Source organism: Aquarana catesbeiana, linkage group LG02, assembly GCF_042186555.1.
Source record: "Aquarana catesbeiana isolate 2022-GZ linkage group LG02, ASM4218655v1, whole genome shotgun sequence".
NCBI classification, from domain to species: Eukaryota; Metazoa; Chordata; class Amphibia; order Anura; family Ranidae; genus Aquarana; species Aquarana catesbeiana.
Genome location: NC_133325.1, coordinates 753,694,490 through 753,716,945, shown reverse-complemented (window position 1 = coordinate 753,716,945; position 22,456 = coordinate 753,694,490). Strand labels below are relative to the sequence as shown.

General features: G+C 42.1%; 1 protein-coding gene across 1 annotated transcript in view; it reads right to left on the bottom strand.

The window, feature by feature from the left end:
• Positions 1–22,456, bottom strand: part of LOC141127719 (trifunctional purine biosynthetic protein adenosine-3-like) — a 69,143-nt gene that overhangs the window by 12,205 nt on the left and 34,482 nt on the right. Inside the window, exons 6-12 of the mRNA XM_073614466.1 lie at positions 20,061–20,146; positions 19,837–19,975; positions 16,847–17,021; positions 16,664–16,740; positions 13,046–13,161; positions 10,675–10,873; positions 1,309–1,512 (exon numbers count right to left, since the gene is read on the bottom strand). Of these exons, the coding sequence (XP_073470567.1) occupies positions 1,309–1,512; positions 10,675–10,873; positions 13,046–13,161; positions 16,664–16,740; positions 16,847–17,021; positions 19,837–19,975; positions 20,061–20,146 (996 nt within the window). The remainder of the gene's footprint in view (positions 1–1,308; positions 1,513–10,674; positions 10,874–13,045; positions 13,162–16,663; positions 16,741–16,846; positions 17,022–19,836; positions 19,976–20,060; positions 20,147–22,456) is intronic.

Genomic DNA, 22,456 nt, shown 5'->3' with positions numbered 1-22,456 from the left:
CAAAAGCATGTCGGAAAATGTGTTATGGTCTGATGAAACCAAGGTTGAACTTTTTGGCCACAATTCCAAAAGATATCTTTGGCACAAAAACTACACTGCACATCACCAAAAGAACACAATACCCACAATTAAGCATGGTGGTGGCAGCATCATGCTTTGGGGCAGTTTTTCTTTAGCTGGAACAGGGGATGGTAGAGGGAATTATGAACAGTTTCAAACACCAGTCAATATTGGCACAAAACCTTCAGGCTTCTGCTAGAAAGCTGAACATGAAGAGGAACTTCATCTTTCAGCATGACAATGACCCAAAGCATACATCCAAATCAACAAAGGAATGGCTTCACCAGAAGAGGATTAAAGTTTTGGAATGGCCCAGTCAGAGTCCAGACCTGAATCCAATTGAAAATCTGTCGGGTGATCTGAAGAGGGCTGTGCACAGGAGATGCTCTTGCAATTTGACAGATTTTGAGTGTTTTTGCAAAGAAGAGTGGGCAAATATTGCCAAGTCAAGATGTGCCATGCTTATAGACTCATACCCCAAAAGACAGTCCTGTAATAAAATCAAAAGGTGCTTCAACAAAGTATTAGTTTAAGGGTGTGCACACTTATGCAACCATATTAGTTATACAGTTTATAGGTCCCATTAAAGGTGGAAAAAGTTCTGAAATGATTTATCTTTGTCTTGTTTCTTACATCACAGAAACCTGACATTTTAACAGGGGTGTGCATACTTTTTATATCTACTGTAGTAGACAAGGCGGGTGAGTCTGGCAGCAGCATTCATGATGTACTGAACAAGAAGACAGTTGCAATACTCAAGGCAAGATATAACCAGGGAGTGAATTTGTACCTTTGTGGTGGTGTTGATTAAGAAGGGGCTTCTTTACTGATTTTTTTTTTTTTTTATCCTAGAAGTCTACCTAATAAGGTCTGTCTTGCTTAGAACCTTAGGCACTGTTCACACCTCTGCTTTGTGCCAATGCACACGAACGCACAATACCGCACTTGGCAACATACAGTACATATACAGTTCATTGTGGTGAGTTGCATTTTTAAAAAGGGATCATGCATTTTTTTTTTTCCATTGTGATGCCTTAATGACTGGGCTGCCTTAACTCAACACATTAGCGTATGTGCATTAAGGCACTGCTATTGGTGATATTGTAGTTTTATAGCACAATAATTGTATTTTAATAGCTGTTATAAAGTGCCCCTAGTGTCTACCATCGTTCTCTCTTGGACATTTCTGTTTATCTAGGATGACTATATCTGCTGATATCAGATAAGTTTTTTTTTTCCTGAAATTACCTGAGGTATTCTGGATTAGACCTCCCACCAACCACGCCTCCTCTTCCTGCTGAATGTCCACTAGAATCTGCTGGGCCATGGTCCTCTGCGCAATGATCATGGCTCCTAATCCACAGCTGAAGTTGCTCACCAGTTCCTTCTCTGACAGACCTCCCTCCTTGTACAGCCAGGAATACACTGGAGGGATCTTCCAGCATAGAGCATCTGAAATAGTATAGAAAGTGATCCAGGGTAGCATGAAAGCAAATTCTTAAAGGGTCATTCCACCCTAAGGCCCCATGGACATTGGCCGTTTAGCCTTGGTGCATGGGGCTCTGGTGTTTAGCTGTGCGTGCAGAGTACAGGTGTCTTGTCCAGCCCCACTGCCGGCAGCCTGTCAAACTCTATGAGCGGCTGATAGCTGCTGGGACTTGACGGTACACCTAATGATACAAAATTTTAGGACAATATGCGCCTGGGGACCAATGCCTGTGTTTCAGGCATTCATCCCTGTGCGCATACAAACCCATTCAAAATGGCTGAAGCAGCTGGGCAGAGATGGAAATTTTTGCAGTTGGGGTATTTAAAGATGTAACAAGTGGCTGAGTGGTTCCACCTATCATTCACCATCCATAGTAGTTGAGTGGTTCTACTTAGCATCCACCATCCACAGTAGTTGAGTCCTTCCACCTATTATCCACCTTCCCCCTTATTGATAAAACATCATGTTTGCATGAATTTGGCTTTAAACACACACAAAGTCCAGTTTATGCGATCTGTCATATAGGGACAGCTTACCTATAACAATTCCTAGGGACTTTGGTAGATATCGTAGGATGCTTCCTACTAGGCCTCCTTCCGTCATTGGTATACAGGCTGTGATGTGGCCAGACTGGAGAGCTTGGAGTAGAGAGGGGCTGTATACTGAGGTGGAGCCCATTACTATTTCACCTATACAAAGAAGTGAGAGTTCAGTATAGTATCTTATGACTCACCAGCATCACCGGATTCTATTCTGCATACATAACAATATTGCAGAAAGCAATCATAAGGCTGCCTCCACTTAATGTAGACAAGCCATTCTCATCCAGGTTTCTATGGAACCCTGGGGTTCCTCCAGAAGCTGCTAAGGGTTCCTTGAGATGTGGCTGACCTTCTATTTGATTGTGCCTGCATAGCTCCAGGGCCAACACAATTTGTCAATCTAATGTCAGGCCGGTCATGCTAATCACCAAGCAACTAGAAACCTCTAGAGCAGGGTTCAAAATTTTAAGTCCCGAGCTACTTGTTGTAATTATGAAGAAGAAATAATAAGTTTATTATATTCTGACGGAAATGTTAAAATTCAAGCAGGCCTCAGAACGGATGAACTGTGATTGTGCAATAGTTGAACTGTTCCCCTCTTGGAACCATTTAAAGCAAAATATGTGAACTCGTATGCTTTGCAGGGCTTAATGCATCAACCATCTTTTAAGGTTATACAATCCTTGTGTAAGAGAGAGATTTTTGGACAAAAGTGTATCTCTTCACGAAACAAAAGATATTTACCTGGTTTTAGTTAATAAACAAAAGCGACAAATACAGCCATAGAGACAAAAAGGTTATTCGGACTATTATCACATAGGAATAAACCTTGGCTAAACACAACTCATTGTGCTGGATTTTAGGAGTTGTGTATACAGCTAAACTATCTGAACATCCATTGAAACTGTTCAAAGTTCAATTCAACACATGGTGGAAAAGATTTGAAGTTTGTCAGAAATATTTTAAAAGTACCTATATGGTGATTATAAGTCATTCAAATTATGTATGATATTGTAGGTCACAGAGATGATTATAATTAGTATCTGCTGACCTAATAACTTTGTTATAAGGTAAAAATATAAAAGTTGTGATTATAAGTAGAAGTGTTTTAAGAAACTAATTACTATTATGAAAAACATATAATCACAATTATAACTGTATAAAAATTTACACATAGCATGTGTCTTTAGATAAACAAATATTCAGTGGATATACCAGAATTATACATTTATCCATATAGATAATCATTTTATGTGATATTGATTAATATATATATATCATGTGTCTTTCATAGACCAGTTTTTATAGATATACATTTATAGATATAAATATATATAGAAACATTTTATGTAATAGCGATTAATCAAAATTATACCGAGCGTATTTTATATTAGATCGGTTACCAGAATACTTAAAGATATATATTCTTCTCACCAAGATACAAACAAATACATGTCATGAAAATTGAACATTTTATTTAAAAGATAGTTCAGAACACATTTTTCTGCTATCAGACACACCCTAGTGGTTGAAGGTGATATTACCTAAAACTCACTGAACTCCCTGGAAAGTAGATCATTATATTTTTTAGCCAATGAAAAAGAAGCCATACCTTTTGGGCAGAGCTATTATAATTTTTATGATCTTATTGTCTAAGATGGTATTTAGAAGCAAGAAAGATGCCATGAAAGGACACTCAGATACACTCACAGACTCAAGAACATTTAGAAACACCTGATTACCATCAATCATAAATGCAGACACATACACCATGCATCTGCCCATACTCTTCATTCATGGAGATTCCTGAACACCTTATGCTTTGGAACTCGGAGGTCACAAGAAGTAATTCCTCTTTAAGAGTATCCATCTTGAAAGCCACGGCAGCCATTCTAAAAACTCTGGTAACCAGCAATTTAGACCCATAGCCGTTTTGGAACGGGTAATTATGTTGTGTTGATTTTATCTTATATCCAATTGATGTTCTCTTAAATACTGATTTATTGAGTATTATACAATTGTTAATTTTTCTCCCGAATCAATAACCGCCTTGTAGATTTTTCTCTAAAGATTCAATTTTCAATATATATATTTTTCATTTTGAATAGTTTCCATTTTATGACATGACAAACGTCTAATTTTATTGCACGCTGTTAACCACTTACTTACCTGCAGTATAGTAACGGTTGAATTTGTGAAATATAGACGTTCTGTCTAATTGTCATTTTACAAGGTTATTGATTCTACAGGGAAGTTTATCACTGTTGTATCACATCAAAGGTACTACACGCCCATTTAGCGGGTGTTTCAAATTGATATTCAAGATTTTATGTAACGCAATCAGTATTTAATGTTTTATGTAACGTTTGTTTATGTCAACCAATGTATATAACTATTTTGTATGATTACATGTCTGGTGAATAAATGTCATATTTTTAGATTGTGGTTATAATAGATTGAATCTGTATCTTAAAAATATCATCGTTAAAAATTACTTAATTATAAATACTGTGCAGGAAAACTTTCCTTAATAAGCACAACATACTAATCAGGCCTTAAGAGGTATTCGCCACCAATTGCCCCACCCTACCTTGGCCCTAATTCTGCCCCTAAACACGCCCTTGTAAATTATCTCATGAAATTATACTGTTAAATGTTTTATGCAGAATTAAGTTACAAAAAAAAAATATTAGCATCAACAACTTTAACGATATTAACATAAAGCATATCAGTACCCATCAGTGCAGCATATCAGTGCCACCTCATGAGTGCAGCATATCAGTTCTGCCTTAGTGCAGCATTTCAGTGCTGCCTCATCAGTGGCCATCAGTGCTGCCTCATCAGTAGCCATCAGTGCTGCCTCATCAGTGGCCATCAGTGCTGCCTTATCAATGCCCATCAATGCAGCCTATCAGTGCCCATCAATGCAGCAGGGAGGAATTGGGAGGATTGCCTGTCGGATCACACAGAGCAGGGATCTCTCGCTGTAACACAGCTTGGAAATGAAAAGCCAGCCACTGTCAAAGCCCCGCCTCTTGGACTGGCGTTAGATCAGTGTGCTGTCTATTATAGGAGACAGTCCTGTTTGGTAGCGGCCAGCGCTTCATGTCCAAGCTGTGTCACAGCGGGAAATCCCCGCTCTGTGATACAGCCGGCTCTCCTCCTGACAGTTTCCTGGCTGATAACTTCTGGTAGAAGTGGTGTGGCCTTTTTTAAAGGGCATCAGAGCCCGGGGGCAGGGAGGCAATGCAATTGCCCCAGTGCCGCTCTGATGCCCTGTAAGAAAGGCTGCACTGCTTCTGCCAGAAGCAATCAGCCAGGAAACTGTCAGCCCAGTCCACCCCTGCTCCACACTTGCCCTCAGATAATTTCCACTTGCCAAATGCGAGCAGGCGAGTGGAAATTTTGAGGGTTGCTCTAGAACATCTGTCAGGATTTAAATGCTGTCCTCATTTGCCTTCACTGCCCATTCTGTCTGACACACAATGAATGTGGGCAAAGCCAATCACATGGTACAGGGTGCTGTGATTGGCCCAGGTACCATGTGTTAGCTGTAGACCAATTATAGCATAGAAAACACAGCTATTATGAATTTATTCATTCATAACAGCTTTGTTGACATTGTGATCATATAATCGCATAGTGATCACATGATTACTGGGCCCGGTCAAGCACATGACATACATGTATGTGATTGTGCCTGCACATGCCGCCCTGCCGCAGTGTATGTACTGTGGTGGGTCAGCAAGTGGTTAAGGTCAATAAACTATTGAGAACCATTTGTCTACATTTAGGATATTGTATCCTAAATGTATACACTATTGTGCAAAAGTTTTAGGCAGGTGTGAAAAAATGCTGTAAATTATGGATGCTTTTATAAATAGAAGTGTTAATTTATTTTTATCAATTAACAAAATGAAAGTAAACAGAAGAAAAAATCCAGATCAAATCAATATTTGGTGTGACCACCCTTTGCCCTTAAAGTGGTTGTAAACCCTTACAGACCACTTTGTGCTACAAGTAAGCCTATAATAAGATAGGTGTGCCGTTACCACGCGCATGCGCGGGAGTGACGTCATCGTGGCTCCGACCAATCACAGCGATGGAGCCGTTATACCCGGAAGTAACCCCCAGGAGTGATGTCGCCGGCCGGTGCTGTTTACGGGCACTGCAGCGAGGGCTTCGATCTCAGGTGAGTATTACATAATAAGGTAGTGTGGTATGCATACAAGCTCATTATGCCTTTGTCTTGCAGGTGTTAGTTTTTTTTTTTTCAAAGTGGGTTTACAACTACTTTAAAACAGCCTCAACTCTTCTAGGTATACTTGCACACAGTTTTTGAAGGAACTCGGCAGGTAGGTTGTTCCAAACATCTTGGAGAACTAACCACAGGTCTTCTGTGGATGTAGGCTGCCTCCAATCCTTCTCTCTCTTCGTGTAATCCCAGACAGATGCAATGATGTCTAGACCAGAACTTTGTGGGGGCCAAACCATCACTTCCAGGATTCCTTGTACTTGTTTACGCTAAATATAGTTTTTAATGACATTGGCTGTATGTTTGGGCTCATTGTCCTACTGCAGAATACATTTGGAGCCAATCACACACCTCCCTGATGGTATGACATGATGGATAAGTGCCTGTAATCTGCCTGTATTTCTCAGCATTGAGGACACCATTGATCCTGACCAAATCTCCAACGCCATTTGCAGAAATGCAGCCCCAGACTTGCAAGGAACCTCCACCGTGCTTCACTGTTGTCTGCAGACACTCATTATTGTACCGCTCCCCAGCCCTTCCAGAACTAACTGCCTCCTGCTACAGCCAAATATTTGACATTTTGACTCATCAGTCCAGAGAACCTGCTGCCATTTTTTTCTGAACCCCGGTTCCAATGTTTTTTGTGCATAACTACCTTGTGTCTTGTTGCTGTGCTCAGTCTTGCCATGGTGTATGAACTGTGACATGAAACTGTCTTCCACAACCTCACCTTAGTAGCAGAGTTTGACTGTTCCTCACTCAGTTTTTAGTCTCCTACACAGCAGGAAAGAAATTTGCACCGTTTATGGCCGGCTGTACTTTACAGCATTTCTTCACACCTGCCTAAAACTTTTGCACAGTACTGTATAAATATTTTAAAGTATACAATATTAATGCTGTTCCAGTATATATATGTATTTATCATAAATATATACCTCACATATTCTCTCGTATATAATTCCTAATCATTAACCTTAGTTTTCCTATATCTATACAACATCATGATATATACTATGTCAACCCTTATCAGCTTGGTTGATGGATAGGTGTTGATATAGTATATATCATAATGTTGTGTAGCTATATGCAAACTAAGGTTGATACAAGAGGATATGTGATCTATAGATCTATGAAAAATGCATATACAGTATGTACTGGAACAACATTACTATTGCATTTTTTTTATTTTTACCAAAAATACCAAAAAGACAAATGGATTTTTAATAGTTATTGACTTTACTAACATGTACTGTATAGTACCTAAAAAATCCTCCAAATTATCCTTTGGTGGTTGTTGCTTGGTTTCTTGCATAATGTGGTGTTATCTGCAAATATCAAAACCAAACTCCTGACTCCAAACTCTATATCATTTATATACAACTTAAACAGCTTTGACTCCAAGACAGGACCCTGGGGCACACCATCCACCATAATATCAAACGTAACGGTATGTACCTATGTCCCCAAGGGAGGTTCCCCTCACCCCACCACACTCCGCCTCACATCCAATCCCACCACCTCTGATGATGCATTCCATCAGTGGAGGGGGGAACAGAGGTTTTAGGAGGGATAGTAGGGGCAGGGTGGGACTCCGGGACGTTGAAGTGGGATGGGGGTTGTTGGGAGGATGCTGGGGAAGTGGGGTTGGATATAAGGTGGGGTGAGGGAGATTTTCTCTTGGGGACATGGGTGACCAACGTTACTTTTGATATTTTTGTTATACTTCATATGTCCATATATCAATAAAATTGCTACAGTAGCCTCAGAGGTGCTTTATCCTTGTGGTGCTTTTTGTAGCAATTTGTGTTTTTGGATTCACCCCCAAATATCCCCCCCCCCCCGCCAAGAGAATATGGCACTCTGCAGGTTTACCAATGCCAAGATTATTTTTTGGTGGGTTTTACATACACACCATCCTCCACCCTAGTCCATTTAGTGGCTGAATAATTTACTACTGTTGTCTGCCCCGCTTCCTATTCTTGTACATACCGTTGTCTCCACATCTATAGATGTTAGTTTGTAAATTAAGCATTTGTGGGGCAAATGGTGTCAAATGCTTTTGCAAATCCTTTTGTGGGGTAGTTCTTGCTTTAGTACCAACTACCATGCTGAGGAACTAGCCTAATGAGGCAGAGTCAGCAGTGATAGCTTTTCTAGGCAACAGCGGACCTGAGAGGTACCTTTTCGAAACCTACAAACCTTTCATAGTTAAGGGGGCCAAGACTGGTAAATAGGGGCATTTTTGGAACATATTGTACAGTTTGACAAATATGTTTTCATAGTGCTTAGTGAAGCTCTTTCTTAAGACAAGATCATCCATGTTTAGTACCCCAAGTAGCAGCTCCATTGTTTATTGGCACTGCAGAGGTGTATTGTAAGAGATGTTTCTCTAGTGTCTTCCTGAGAAGGTCCAGGTTGCTGCAGTGTAGACCAGGTGAGCGGACTCCTATCACCATATCACCGTCTCTCATCTGCTCTGGCCGCGGTAGTTGGTACTCTCTCTCTACCACACCCATTGCACATCCAGACAGGCTGTAGCATCCATCATGGTAGATCACTGACTGCTGTACTATTGCTCTTTCTGAAAAGAAAACAATCGTGTGAATTTATTGATGTAACCAAGATGATGTGACAAATTTTAAGCATAAATAAAAGCCAAAACTTTTTTTTTTCTAATTTTGGATAGAGTGGGTAAGGGTTGGGACCTTTGTCAGGTTTATTGCTGTCTGTGTCCTCGTTGGGAAGATTCATCCTCTCTATTTTATCTTGTGACCACTATAACAGGGATTGAGTGTGGGGAAAATGTAAAATTGTCACCTGAACAGGAAGAGATGAGAAATCATCCAATGGGGACATTTGTTCCAGTGACAGCTGTCTAAGCGGAGATTTACCTCACTTTGAAGTGATTTTCTCTCACTTCCTTGTTGTGTCTGCAGCACAGGAAGTAAAGGGAATTTCCTTAAAGCTGAACTCCAGGCAAAAAAAGTTTTCCCTCGTAGTGGGGCTGTGTCTGCACTGCAAGAGTTAATTGTTAATTTTTGTCTAGAGATATGCGCAAATGACCCTCTGATCCTTCCTGCACAAGACCCGTCCCTGCATCTCCTGCACCCCTGCACTTTAGCATTCTTGAGCGGTTAACTACTGTTATTAAGCTCAGAGCAAGCTCCATAGACTTGCTCTGGATGTGGGGATGTCAGGGACAATCCACCACTGGATCATGGGGGGCGCAGTTTGCCAGTGAAGCCCTCTGGGTGGTCTATGTACATTGTAAGGATTTTAACAAACTTTATTGCAGATTCCTTTTTGTTATTCTGAAGAAATAGCTGTTTGTCTGTATGTACTGTCTGTATGTACTGTCTGCCTCCAGATTGGCATGCGTTTAAAAATTTACAACATTGCAGATTGAAAATAAAAGGTAATTTTTAATAATATTCCATTGGAATTTGACTTGTGCTGCAATTGTACACATCTAATTTTTTCTATTTTTGTTCCCCATGAAATTGGAGTTACCATTTAAGCTGGTCATACACTGTGTGTAGGTAGGTGCAGTGGGGGTGGCGGCAGTGAAGACACAGAGTCCAGTTGCAGATAAACTTAGAATTTGTATGGCAGAGAATGCCAACTACAAACACCCCCAGCGGGAGAGCGCCGATAGGGAAGCACTCACAGTTCAGTTCAAGGCAGAGAGGCAGTGGGTAAAGATACACTGACAGCATCTGTCTTCAGAAGGTGGAATGCAGCCTGGCCGGGTTCAGTCACAAAGGGGAGGTTACAGTAGTATTGCAAGTCCCTAGCCTGTCTGTACTTGTCTGGCACCTTTCCCTGCCGCTATCACTTTCCCTGACAGCCAGGTGCTCTTTTCCTACTCTAGCCACTTCTCAAGAATGCTTGCCAAACCCAAGGGTCACGGTCTTAAATAGACTCTGCCACACCAAGATGACCTCCAGAGTCACATGGGTGGCCAGCATCCAATCAGATCGCTGCCCCAATGACTCAGGAAACTATAGAGATACCATCTTCCTCATGACCTCCTCTCCCTCTGCTTAGCAGCTGCGGTTGAGCACCATCTGCAGTGGAGACAGCAGACTGCACTTGCCTGCATATGCTCAGTGGGTGGCCTGCCAGTTGGCTGGAAAATTTTGGCTGAACAGCAGCATGTAACTAATTGGATGCAGCCGCTGCCTGATTATTTTGACAGCCGAAAGAACCAGCTGTCAAAATGCAATAGTTGCAGCGGGAGATTCATTCATGCACACTATATAGCCTGCATATATCAGTATATAGCCAGCTTTACATACACTTTTTACATAAAAGAAATGTTTTACCTAACATAGAGCTCCCAGTTGTTTTGCACCCTTCAGACAATCCTTCCAGTACAGATTCTGCCACCTCTGAATGTAGCTTGCCATAAGCAAAATAAGGCATAAAAAAGAGAGTCTGCGCTCCTTGGGATAAGAGGTCGTTCATACACACCGTCACCAAGTCCTGAGCTGCCAACCTGTGCAGAGAACAGGCCTGAGCTACCTAGAGCCAGACAAGAAACATGGAGATTGGTCCACGATTAATGTGTGCTACAGTACAGTTTTCATAGACAGTCTCAGCAACAGTGTACACTGGCAGAGCATATTGGGCAGTTGAAATTATTATTATTATTTTTTTTTTTACAATTAGTCTGGTTTGATTTTAGTTTGAAAGAAAAATACTTTTTCAAGGTAGCTTTAGCAGTGCCACATGCTTTTTCATTGAGCGATAATAAGCTCACTTTGAAGGGCAGTAAGGAGTTAAGTAAGGCTAGGAGTTCACTAAGGCTGTCCCTGTCTCTAGCACAGGTCAGTTTCCATCAAACTCTCATTAAGAACTAAAGCAATAGTAAACCACGTTTAAAAAAAAGAAACTAGTCCCCCCGCAGGGTTATGACATAATGTGCTAGTATGCAGAGCACGTGGCAGTCATGGCTGCGGCACAGCTCTCTCAGCGGACGGCATGCCGTCTATTGAGTGCACATGCGCCGGTGATGGTGCACGTTTAGGAGAAGAGACTGCAGATAATAGAGCAGTGTGAAATTACAGGACATTTTTAATTAATTAAGGGGAAACAACCGAAATGTAATAGACAAAGCACACAGGCAGGTGTTTTTCTAAAAGAATTATGCTATTGCAGAACATGCAGCAGTGTAAATTTTTCAGGCCGCAGAACCGTTTTAATTACTGATAATAGGTCTAACCAGTGTATGCCTAACTTTTATTTTTACTATGGGGTTTTGGGTGAGGGGGTTGTGAATTTGAGTAATATAATGTGATTTATGTGAACACTGTTCTTGCACCTTTTTTCCTTCTTTTACTGTAAACAATGCAGCTGCTCGAGGTGAATAAAAGGCATCCACAAGAACAGAGGGTCAGCAACAATTGAATTGGATTTGCCTCCTGATTGGTTCTTTTTGCTACTTTATTATCCCCCACTCTAAAGTCTGTTGTACAGCGACTCTAATGCCGCGTACACACGAACGGACTTTACGGCAGACTTTGCCCGGCGGACTTTTCGACGTACTTTACGACGGACTTTCTGAATGAACGGACTTGCCTACACACAATCCACCAAAGTCTGTGGAATTCGTATGTGATGACGTACGACCGGACTAAAATAAGGAAGTTCATAGCCAGTAGCCAATAGCTGCCCTAGCGTGGCTTTTTGTCCGTCGAACTAGCATACAGACAAGAGGACTTTTCGACCGGACTCGATTTCGACGGATTAATTTAAAACATGTTTCAAATCTAAGTCCGTCCAACTTTTGAGAAAACAAAGTCCGCTGGAGCCCACACATGATCGAATTGTCCCACCAAATCCCGTCCGCCGGGCAAAGTCTGCCGTAAAGTCCGCTTGTGTGTACGCGGCATTAGAGGCTGGTACCAGGTAACATTTTAAAATACATTGAAGGGTATTCCTGCATTCATTTGTGCCTTTATATTTTCCTGTCACATTTAAAACTGGGCGGCTTGCCAGTGTGCGTTTCCACCCTTCTTCTTTGTCTGTTATCAGTCATGCAAGATGAGCCCTTAGTGAGCTGCATTCAATGGGAGTGAATCACTGGGTTTCCAGTGCATATGTCCAAAAAAATTTTTTTTTGGACCAGAGCTCGGCTTTAAAAAGTAACCTTTTTTCTGTAAAAAAAAAAAAAAAGTAACCTTGCATCTACAGCAGACAGTGTGCTTCCACCAAGAGCGCATTCTAACATTAGTTTTCACTAATATAATTAATGATAAGAGAGGTGGAGCTTGCACAAATGGAGTTAATCAAGTAACATGATGTCTAAACACCCTGCAAAACTCTCCCACTCTCTCCTATAACGGCACAAGATCACTCAGGGCCGGGACAAGGGGTGGGCGGAAGGGACAGCTGCCCTAGGCGCAATGGCTTATTGCAGGGATGGGGGCACACTGTGCTGAGTCCCTTCTGTTACAAGACTTACACAGGAGGAGTGACAGCAGCATCACTACTCTTGTCAGCCCAGCACTGGGAGCAGTGAGGAGAAAGCCAGGAAGTTCACCCCCTAAGCAGATTCCCTAAGTTCGCACATCATGAATGGAAAGTGTGGGGGGGGGGGGGCACAATTTGGGAACTGTGCCCTGGGCTTTCTATGACCTCATCCAGGCACTGAGATCAATGACTCTCCCCATACAGGCCAGTCTAGCAGCTCACCTTTATTTTATTCCCAGTGCTGTTGGTGGTGCACAGGAACACTGGATCCTTATACCGAGCTGTGTTCACCTCAAAGGAACAAACAGTCTTTCCTGTCTGATAGATGTTCATCAGTGCTAAAGATGAAAATTGAAAGAAAGAAGTAAACATCTAATCTGGGGATGGCAGACATGCAGCAAAAGTGGTGACAGCCATTTACCCTCTCCAAGTACTTGGTGGACTGGCTTAGGAAGGTCCTTAAGGAGCCCGGCCCACCTGGCTTCAGCCTAGGTAGACCATGCCGTACCTTGCCCCTGTCAGGAGTCTTGCACCCCAAGGGGTTCAGGGTTAGAGGCCCTTTTGAGGTTTGGCCATTTCTGTACCCTCTGTGCCCTTTTTCGTGCTGTGATTTCACGGTTCACCTTTTTTTTCACAGGGGTTCGACAAAGCACCTCACTGCGGAGCAGCGATAAACAAGAACAAAAAAAGACCATTTACCCTCTAAACGTTTGTTAAATATAACATAAGGTTTACAATTTACTCTAGTAATTTCTGCTTATAAAGCTCTCCTTCCAGATTTCTGCCACGATCATGGGCAAGGCATGAGGGGGTCGTAATGGCGACCCAACCTGTGTTCCAAGGGGCCCATGCGGGCTCCCTGTCCCATTAGGTTTTACACTGTGTCATTGGGGAAAAGCATTTGCTGCATCACCCTGTGTAGGTAATTCAGTAAACTCAGAGGGCCTAGGTCGGCCAGGGGCCTGCCCAGGCCCTTCCTGGGCTCTCTAAGTTTCTGGTTTCACCTACACGGGGTAACGAGGAAATCCCTTTCCCCCAGCAGTGCACTTTTTGCTCAACCCCCTGCCTAGTGCAGCTCAACCATGCACACTTGCACATTAGGTGAGGGCAGGCAGGCCACACTCTAAACTGCCTTTGTGAAAGAGGTGGACTTGTAAAAAAATCTGGAAGTCCCGGGTGGGGCCTTCCACCCGGGACCAGGCTGGGCCCTCTGAGTTTCCTCTTTTACATACCAGCCCATCACTTTCACCTGGCATCTGTGGGGGAGCCCCAGGTCAACTTTTGCATTGGGGCCCACAAGTTATGAGCCTCTGGCTATGACATCTTTTAAATATTGGTGCTTCACTTCAAGATGTAAAGGAAGTATTTTCTTTCTATATACTCAGCTTACTACTACTTAGAGCTGCACGACTAATCGTTAAAGAATCAGATCACAATTCTTCCCCCCCTTGCAATCTTAACAAATCATTTTCCCAATTCTATGCAGAGATCTCTGCTCTCAGCTGGCAGCTGTCTAAAAAAAAAAATCCAGGCAGCCTGCCAAGTTTATGAGAACATCGCTTAGATGGAGATAAAGAGATATATTGTAACACTTAGTCCTTCTAGATCAAAGGAATGAACTTAGGTCTGTAAATGAGGGAAGTTTAATATTTAGCAGAGACCCTATAGAATATAATGGTGGTTGTTGCAATATTTTGTATCACACTGGATTTGCGCAGCGGTCTTTCAAACGCAATTTGTTTGGGAAAAAACACACTTTAATGAATTAATAAAAAACTAAACAGTACAGTTAGCCCAATTTTTTTGTATAATGTGAAAGATGATGTTACGCCACGAGAATTGTGATCTTTATTCTAAGCAAAAATAATCATGATTCTCATTTTGGCCAGAATCGTGCAGCTCTACTAGTACTACTACATCCAACATACCCTTTATGGAAAAGTGGGAAGCAGACATCGAACAAAGTATAGAAACTGTCTATATAAAATGGTCTATATGTTCTGTGTAAGCCAACAATGGAATACTTAATATGTCTCTTGTAGAAGCAAACTTTAAAGTCATCTCCATGTGGTATTTAGTTTCTTCCCAATTAACAAAAAATATATCCAAATATGTGTAGCAATAACTCTCGGTGGAGCTGCTGGTTTAAAGCGGGCTGTTACCGTCACCTTCGTTACCTTAATTTCACCAGAACCGGGTCTAGGGTCCCGTCGAGTTTAGTACCAGACAATGTAGGCACCGGACACTTGAGTATCTTTTCCAATGCTTTAATAAACGTAACTGAAGGAAGTAGCAGGAAAGAGGTAGAAGAAGAGTTGCAGGGAAGTTCAAATACCTTTTCTTAGTGTAGTATTAGGAATTGGAATCTTGTAGGTGAATGTACTCTCTTTAAACGTGTTGAATCTTTGCCCACCTGAATAGGTTTCTCTCACTAACCTAGCAGCCAGTACCCAGCACGAACAAAAGTCTCTGCCACAGACTTGATTGGAATAGAAACCCCTACGATCCTCTGCCACAGGATGTAATGGTTTACGATGGATAGCAAACACAGCACTAGAACCTTTAAGCCGACCCGGCAGTACTATGCGGTAGTATTACTTTAGGATGCGTCCTCCAACTGAGTCACCAGGTCCCTCTCCAGACCAGCACTCTGCATGATCCTTCCATGACGGGTCCTCCCCTGGGATCTTCTCAGTTGTCCAGCTTCTTTCCATAGGACAGACAGCCCAGGACCATTCCCTTGCCACTGTGGTAGGCCCCAGACAGGCTTCTGGGCCCACCCACACGCTGCAGCAACGTGGGCCTCCCTGTCGGAGGACCATGAGGTAGTACTCCTAGCACATACCTGTCGGCCAGGAGGGCCAGCAGGTGGAACGAAAACGAACCCCAAAACATGGCGTCTGTCCCATAAATACCCTCTCCCAGAATGCAACTCGGAGGACCACCTCCACCGAGTTATCTCCGGGACAGAGGAGCACTCATACGCTTCAACGTGTTGCCTTTCCAACACTGACCCATGGCGACAACGTCACCCACAGGCACCAACGACACCCCTGCTGGGGTTGATTTTGAACCTTTTAAAGTAATTGTAATACCTAACAATATACTTGGGTCTATTAAATATACCAGTAAAATTGTTTTATTGTTTCTGTGCTGTGTGTGTGTACAGTAGTTTGTATTGTTATCCCAAGCAGTGTTATCAGAAAGTGTGTTCGGACTACAGAACACCTCCATCCTATAGAAAAAAGGAGGGGGGAAGTATTCTGTAGTCATGTGCTAGCTAGGACGACAATGCATCTCCTCCGTAGATACAGTACAGTAAGGGAGTGCTGTCACCCCAGGACAGGAAGTGTATGGCCTCATTCACGCGGGATTACCCATCCGTACACCCGTGCGGGATGCACAGGTGTTGCATACAGACCCGCGCAAGCAGCCTGTTCAAATCAATGACAGGCAGCTGGCTGCACAGATCTGCACAAAAGTGCATTCCAGAGTGAACATTCGCACATTCGTTTGGGTCCAACACACAGATCAGAACGCAGACAAACTAGTCATCTGGTCAGAATAAAATAAAAGCATGAAAATGAAGAATAAAGAAAGAAAACTAATGCAGCCACACACATCTACAGACTGGTAAGCTGCAACATCTCTATAGAACTTTTGCCATTCTCCCTTTGTTTATTGGTTTTCTGTAAACTTTTTGTCATAAACCCAATCCTACAGGGGCCCAGAAATTAGGGCAGATTTTCTGGGACACAGACTGCTAAAAAATATGACTAGGAACAATTTGTATTTCCATTAGGAGGTGTTACAATTATTAACACAGCCCAGAGACGATACCTTTAGATCCAATCTCTGCATGGTGAGAAGCAGAATCAGCAGCTACGTGGGTCTCATTTGGGATCTGAGGATTGGACCTGTTGTGTGAAACAGTAAAACATATTACATCAAAATCTTTGATTTAATTACTAATCCTGATTATAGACTATACTGTACATATTGTGAAAACATACATATGCATACCGTTCTGTGTGCTGATGGTCTATGTCTGAGGGTCCATCAGCTTTGCTGTAGATGGCCCCTGGAAATGCCACAACGGATCTCATTGCCTCTTTAGAAGAACTGACTGCTTCTTCAATGGTCTCACACTTTCCCATCTTTGTCATGTCAAGAAACTCCTCAGGATCTCGATGTCTTGCTATGGGAATTGATTTCACCAAACAAAGAAACTCATGATATCACATAACAATATGTGTTGTGTCGTTTTCTCTCCTGTGTTATGGTTGATTCCCAATATAAAGAGAATGTTTGAAAATGGTTGTGTTGGAAGCCTCCTTCCACTACTCTTCGAGTCCAATAGCTGCAGATATGTAGCCTTCTCTAACTTAGAAGGGTCCCTTATGACCAAGGAAAGAGCAGGCATAGGGGTGGTTATGTGGTCAGTATGCACTCTCTTTAGGTCTGCATCATATCAACCCTACTTAGAGAGCCAGAGACTGAAACCCAGGAAGGATATTTGACAGTACCATGGCATAGGATTGGGAACATTGATAGCAGTACATGACAAGTAGTGATATTGGCAAAGCTGGTCTTGGCAGTAAGGGTGGAGCTGGAGCATATGAAGTAGCGAGTAGCTCAAGCTGAAGCAAAATGGGACTTTTTTTAGGTTAGCATGGGATGGGTTAAGAGTTTTATGGGGGTTTTATGGCTGTCATTGTCCCTGTTTGGAAGATTTCCTTATACTTTCCATTTTTCTGACGGTAGTCATCAGGACAGTGAAGAAACTGAAAAAAAAAAAATCACCACTGGGACTACAGACAGTAATTAAAAAAAAATCCAGGCAGAGGTTTTACCCTCTCTTATTCTATACAAAACGAAAAAGTATTAATCTGAAGGACACGTTAGCCTTGCTAGGTGCTGGTGATTGAATTAATTAATGTTAAGTTTCTCTGAGACTCTAGAGGTGATTTCTCCACCTCTAAGCCCTGCCATGTTTATTATCAGGAGATATCACTCTAGTCACTGCATTCAACATTCAACATGTTACATTATGACTGAAAACAAATACCCCTGCACTATCCTCTATAATACTGTGTTAGAAGCTGCTAAATACTCCTATGTATTCACCAACAATCATTAAAACTTTCTATATAGAAAGTTTTCATATTACATTATGGAGAGTGCTGATTTTGAACGGTCCAGGGAAGGGGCAGACCCAGGAATTTCAGAGGGGGATCTCACTGCTGGAGCTCATTAGGGATGCAAGAAATGATTGGATGAGATCAGCAACATCTATCCATCTGAAATATGAGTTGCTGATAAAAAGGCCTTTTACAGGACATACAGTGATGTGAAAAAGTATTGGCCCCTTCCTGATTTTTTTTATTTTTTGCATATTTATCACACTTAAATGATTCAGGTCATCAAACAAATTTTAGTATTACACAAAGATAACCCAAGTAAATCCAAAATGCATTTTTTAAGGAAAAAAGCTGTCCAAACCAGCCTGACCCTATGTGAAAAAAAGTAATTGACTCTCCACCCCTTGCTAAATCATGTATGAACTCTGATTAACCACATTTTTTGGAAAGCAGAGTGAAATTATACTTGCCACACCCAGTCCTGATTATTGCCAGACCTGTTGAATCAAGAAATCACTTAAATAGAAGCTGTCTGACAAAGTGAACCATGCTAAAAGGTATCAAAAAGCAACATATCATTCCACGATCCGAAGAAATTCAAGAACAGATGAGAAACAAAGTAATTTACATGTATCACTCTGGAAATGGCTACAAAGCCATTTCTAAGGCTTTGGGTCTCCAGCGAACAATGGTGAGAGCCATTATCCTTTATCCATATACAAATGGAGAAAACGTGGAACAGTGGAACAGAACCTTCCCAGGACTGGCCAGCCTACCAAAATTACTCCAAGAGCAAAATGATGACTCATCCAAGAGGTCATTAAAAAAAAAAACAGAACAACAACTAAAGAACTGCAGGCCTTACAGGTCTCACTCACTTGGTATGGTCAGTGTTCATGATTCAATAATAAGAAAGAGACTGGGAAAAAATGGCACCCATGGGAGAGTTCCAAGGCAAAAACCACTGATGACCAAAAAGAACACAAAGGCTCATCTCACATTTGCCAAAAAACACCTTGACTATCCCCAGGACTTTTGGGCAAACATTCTGTGGACTGATGAGGCAAAAGTTGAACTTTTTGGAAGGTGAGCGTCCCGTTACATTTGGCGTAAAACTAACACAGCATTTCATAAAAAGAACATCATACCAACAGTCAAACATGGTGGTGGTAGTGTGACGGTCTGGGGCTGCTATGAAGCTTCAGGACCTGGACGAATTGCCATAATTGATGGAACCATTAATTCAATGCTATACCAGAGAAGCCTGAAGGAGAACGTGCGGCCATCAGTTCCTGACCTCAAGCTCAAGCGCACTTGGTTTTATCCAGCAGGACAATGATCTGAAATAGACCACCAAGTCCATCTCTGAATATCTAAAAAACAAAAAAAAAGGTTTTGGGGTGGCCAAGTCCATGTCTGGACTTAAATCCAATTGAGATGCTGTGGCATGATCTTAAACAGGCCGTTCATGCTCGAGAACTCTCCAATGTGGCTGAATTAAAACTAATTTGCAAAGAAGTGTGGGTCGAAATTCCTCCACAGCGATGTGAAAGACTCATTGCTAGTTATCACATATGCTTGATTGCAGTTGTTGCCGCAAAGGGTGGCACAACCAGTTATTAGGTTTAGAGGGCAATTACTTTTTCATATTGGGCATGGCAGGTTTGGACAGCTTTTTTCCCTTAATAAAATGCATTTTGTATTTACTCAGGTTATGTTCGTGTATTATTAACATTTTTTTGATGATCTTAATCATTTAAGTGTGACAAATATGCAAAAAAATAAAAAATCAGGAAGGGAGCAAACAATGTTTCACAGCACTGTATATCTGAATGTGTATAAGTAGTAAAGTGACTCTTGAAACCAGCTTACCCTGTATATTTCTTTGCTTTAAGAAAGGATAAGACAGACTTGTGCTCTGACCCCACACAGGTAAATAGGAGGAAAGACTTCCTTCAGTGGCTTTCTGAATCACCTCATATAGATCACAATTCAACAAAGGAGAGATGACCTGTTAATGAATAATTAGAAAATAGGAGTAGAAATGACAGGTCTTCATAGATGGCACACTGTACAGAAAATTCCCCAAACAATACCTGGTTATCCAGCTCTTGAAAAGTACATCTAAATCCAAGCACCACTGGACCACGTGCAGTGATCTTAATTTTGGCACCAAAGAGACCTGGTCACATAAGTAATATTGTCATTAAATTTAACTTTCAAATACCACGGGTAAAAAAATAAATATTACCCACATTTCCATAATAGTCTATTGAAGTACACCTAACCTGGCATGATCATTTAAGGTAAAAGCAAGAGTTCCAAACGTTGTTCCAAAGTGTTCCCAACGTTGGTGCTTTCAAGAGTCTGTGTTGGTCCTTAATTGGATCCCTGTTGAGTTCCCATCAATCTTAGGCCCAGGATGTCCATGGAGATTCAACTTCTAATAAAGGTAAGATTAACTCTCACCCCTTGTCATTTTTCTGTGAAATGTGCTTGCAGCCCCAAGGTATTGCCTTTCAGCACTGCTGTTACCATATAATCAGTTTAGGTCAGGTTCACTTCAATTTAGTTGTGAGTAAATGCTTCCATCACTGCCATATTTCCGGTTATGTCAGTGCTGTGTTTCTTGGACAAGCTTTATGATGATGTGAGCTTACCTATATAACTCCAGCCCTCCTGTCTCAGACCATCGATTGCTTTCTTGAGAATTTTGCAATGAATGTTTTTGAAAACATCTTCTGACATCTCTCAGGCAGCAATCAACATTAGAGAGAATTTGAAAAAAAAAAAACAATGACAGGAATAATGAATTATGACTTCTGAAATATACTACACAAGCTTATAGCAAGCTTGGTGCACAACTAAACTTCTGTAGGCAAACTTCTGGTGCAAAACGTGACTAGACTAAGAAAATATCAAAGCCTATGGCTCTGGTAGCAGTGTGCAGTTTTGCATTCAGATGATCAATTATTTCATACTATGAAAAGCTCTGATGAAAGCAAGTGGACTCAACTCCAGGCAAAGGTTTTTTTATTAGTTCTGGACAGAGGGTGGAAGGGATAGGACAACTGTCAGGTTTTTAATGTGGTCTGTGACACCATTGGAGAAATTTTCCCCCATGACTGCCAGGACAGGACGTGATAGGAAATCTCTCCAGTGTGCACACAGACAGAAAAAACAAAACAAATTGTAGTGCTACTCCCGCAAGAGCCGATTGGTAGATTGGGTTCTCTGTTCTTCTGCTTTGACTCTGAGAACAACCTCAGCACCACTGACACACCAGGTTAATATATTCTCACGGGTTGCTGTAAATAGCACTATGCACATAAATGAGTAAGTAAAGTATTAGGTCGCTCACAGCTCACTAGAAAATATGTTCACTAGGCTATAGCAGCATCAAATGGAGTTCTATGAAGCTAAATTAGAGTAAACCTGGTAATCCATGAAATCAGCAATATGTAATGGCATTAAAAAACAGTAATAGCAATCAGGGGTGTTGCTAGGTCTACAAAAGATCTGGGGCTAGAGCCCATAGCAGTGTATTAAAGAAAGTCATACGCTTGGGCGGGCATACACATGTATATACAGTAATATACGTGTGTGTGTATATATCCCCAGAGAGCCCCCCCACTTACATCAGGGTCCCCAGAGAGCCGCCCTCACATCAGGGTCCCCAGAGAGCCTCCTCCTTACATCAGGGTCCCCAGAGAGCCTCCTCCTTACATCAGAGTCCCCAGAGAGCCTCCACCTTGCATCAGGGTCCCCAGAGAGCCCCCCACTTACATCAGGGTTCCCAGAGAGCCCCACTTACATTAGGGTCCCCAGAGAGCCCCCCCCCCTTACATCAGGATCCCCAGAGAGCCTCCCCATCCCTTGGGGACCCCTGCAGAGATTCAGGGCTATGGACCCCAGATTCGGGGCTATAGCCCCAAAAGCCACCCCCTAGTGACGCCACTGATAGCAATGATAGTCAATACTGCAATAACTCCTCTGTAAACAGTAGGCTGTATCTACTTTAGAGTGCAATCTATTTTAAAGGCAGAGATGAAATGTAAGACTCCCTAAAGAAGTACCACTTAATATGGACAATAGGGAAAGCACTTGTTAGGCAGTTATCTGAGTGAGCAGTCTTTAGCCCTAGTTCTTCAGTCAGCTAGCATTGAGGCCCAATCTTTATGGTGGTGTACATGGGTACAGTCCCAGTTAAGTCTGCATGCAGTAAATAATACTGCTAGTTAGATGACCAGTCCCTATGTGCTTAGTCTCTGCTAGCAGCAACAGGTTAATGGCAGCAGTGTCCTCTAGTCCCACAACAGGGGGTTCCGCTGTTTAGATGTCAGCTCACTTCTGGATCTGCCTGGAGCAACTCTGGTCCTCAGTAGGGATGAGCTTCGTGTTCGAGTCGAACCCATGTTCGACTCGAACATCGGCTGTTCGATCGTTCGTCGAATTGCGAACGATATGGGCCGTTCGCGCCAAATTCGTGTGG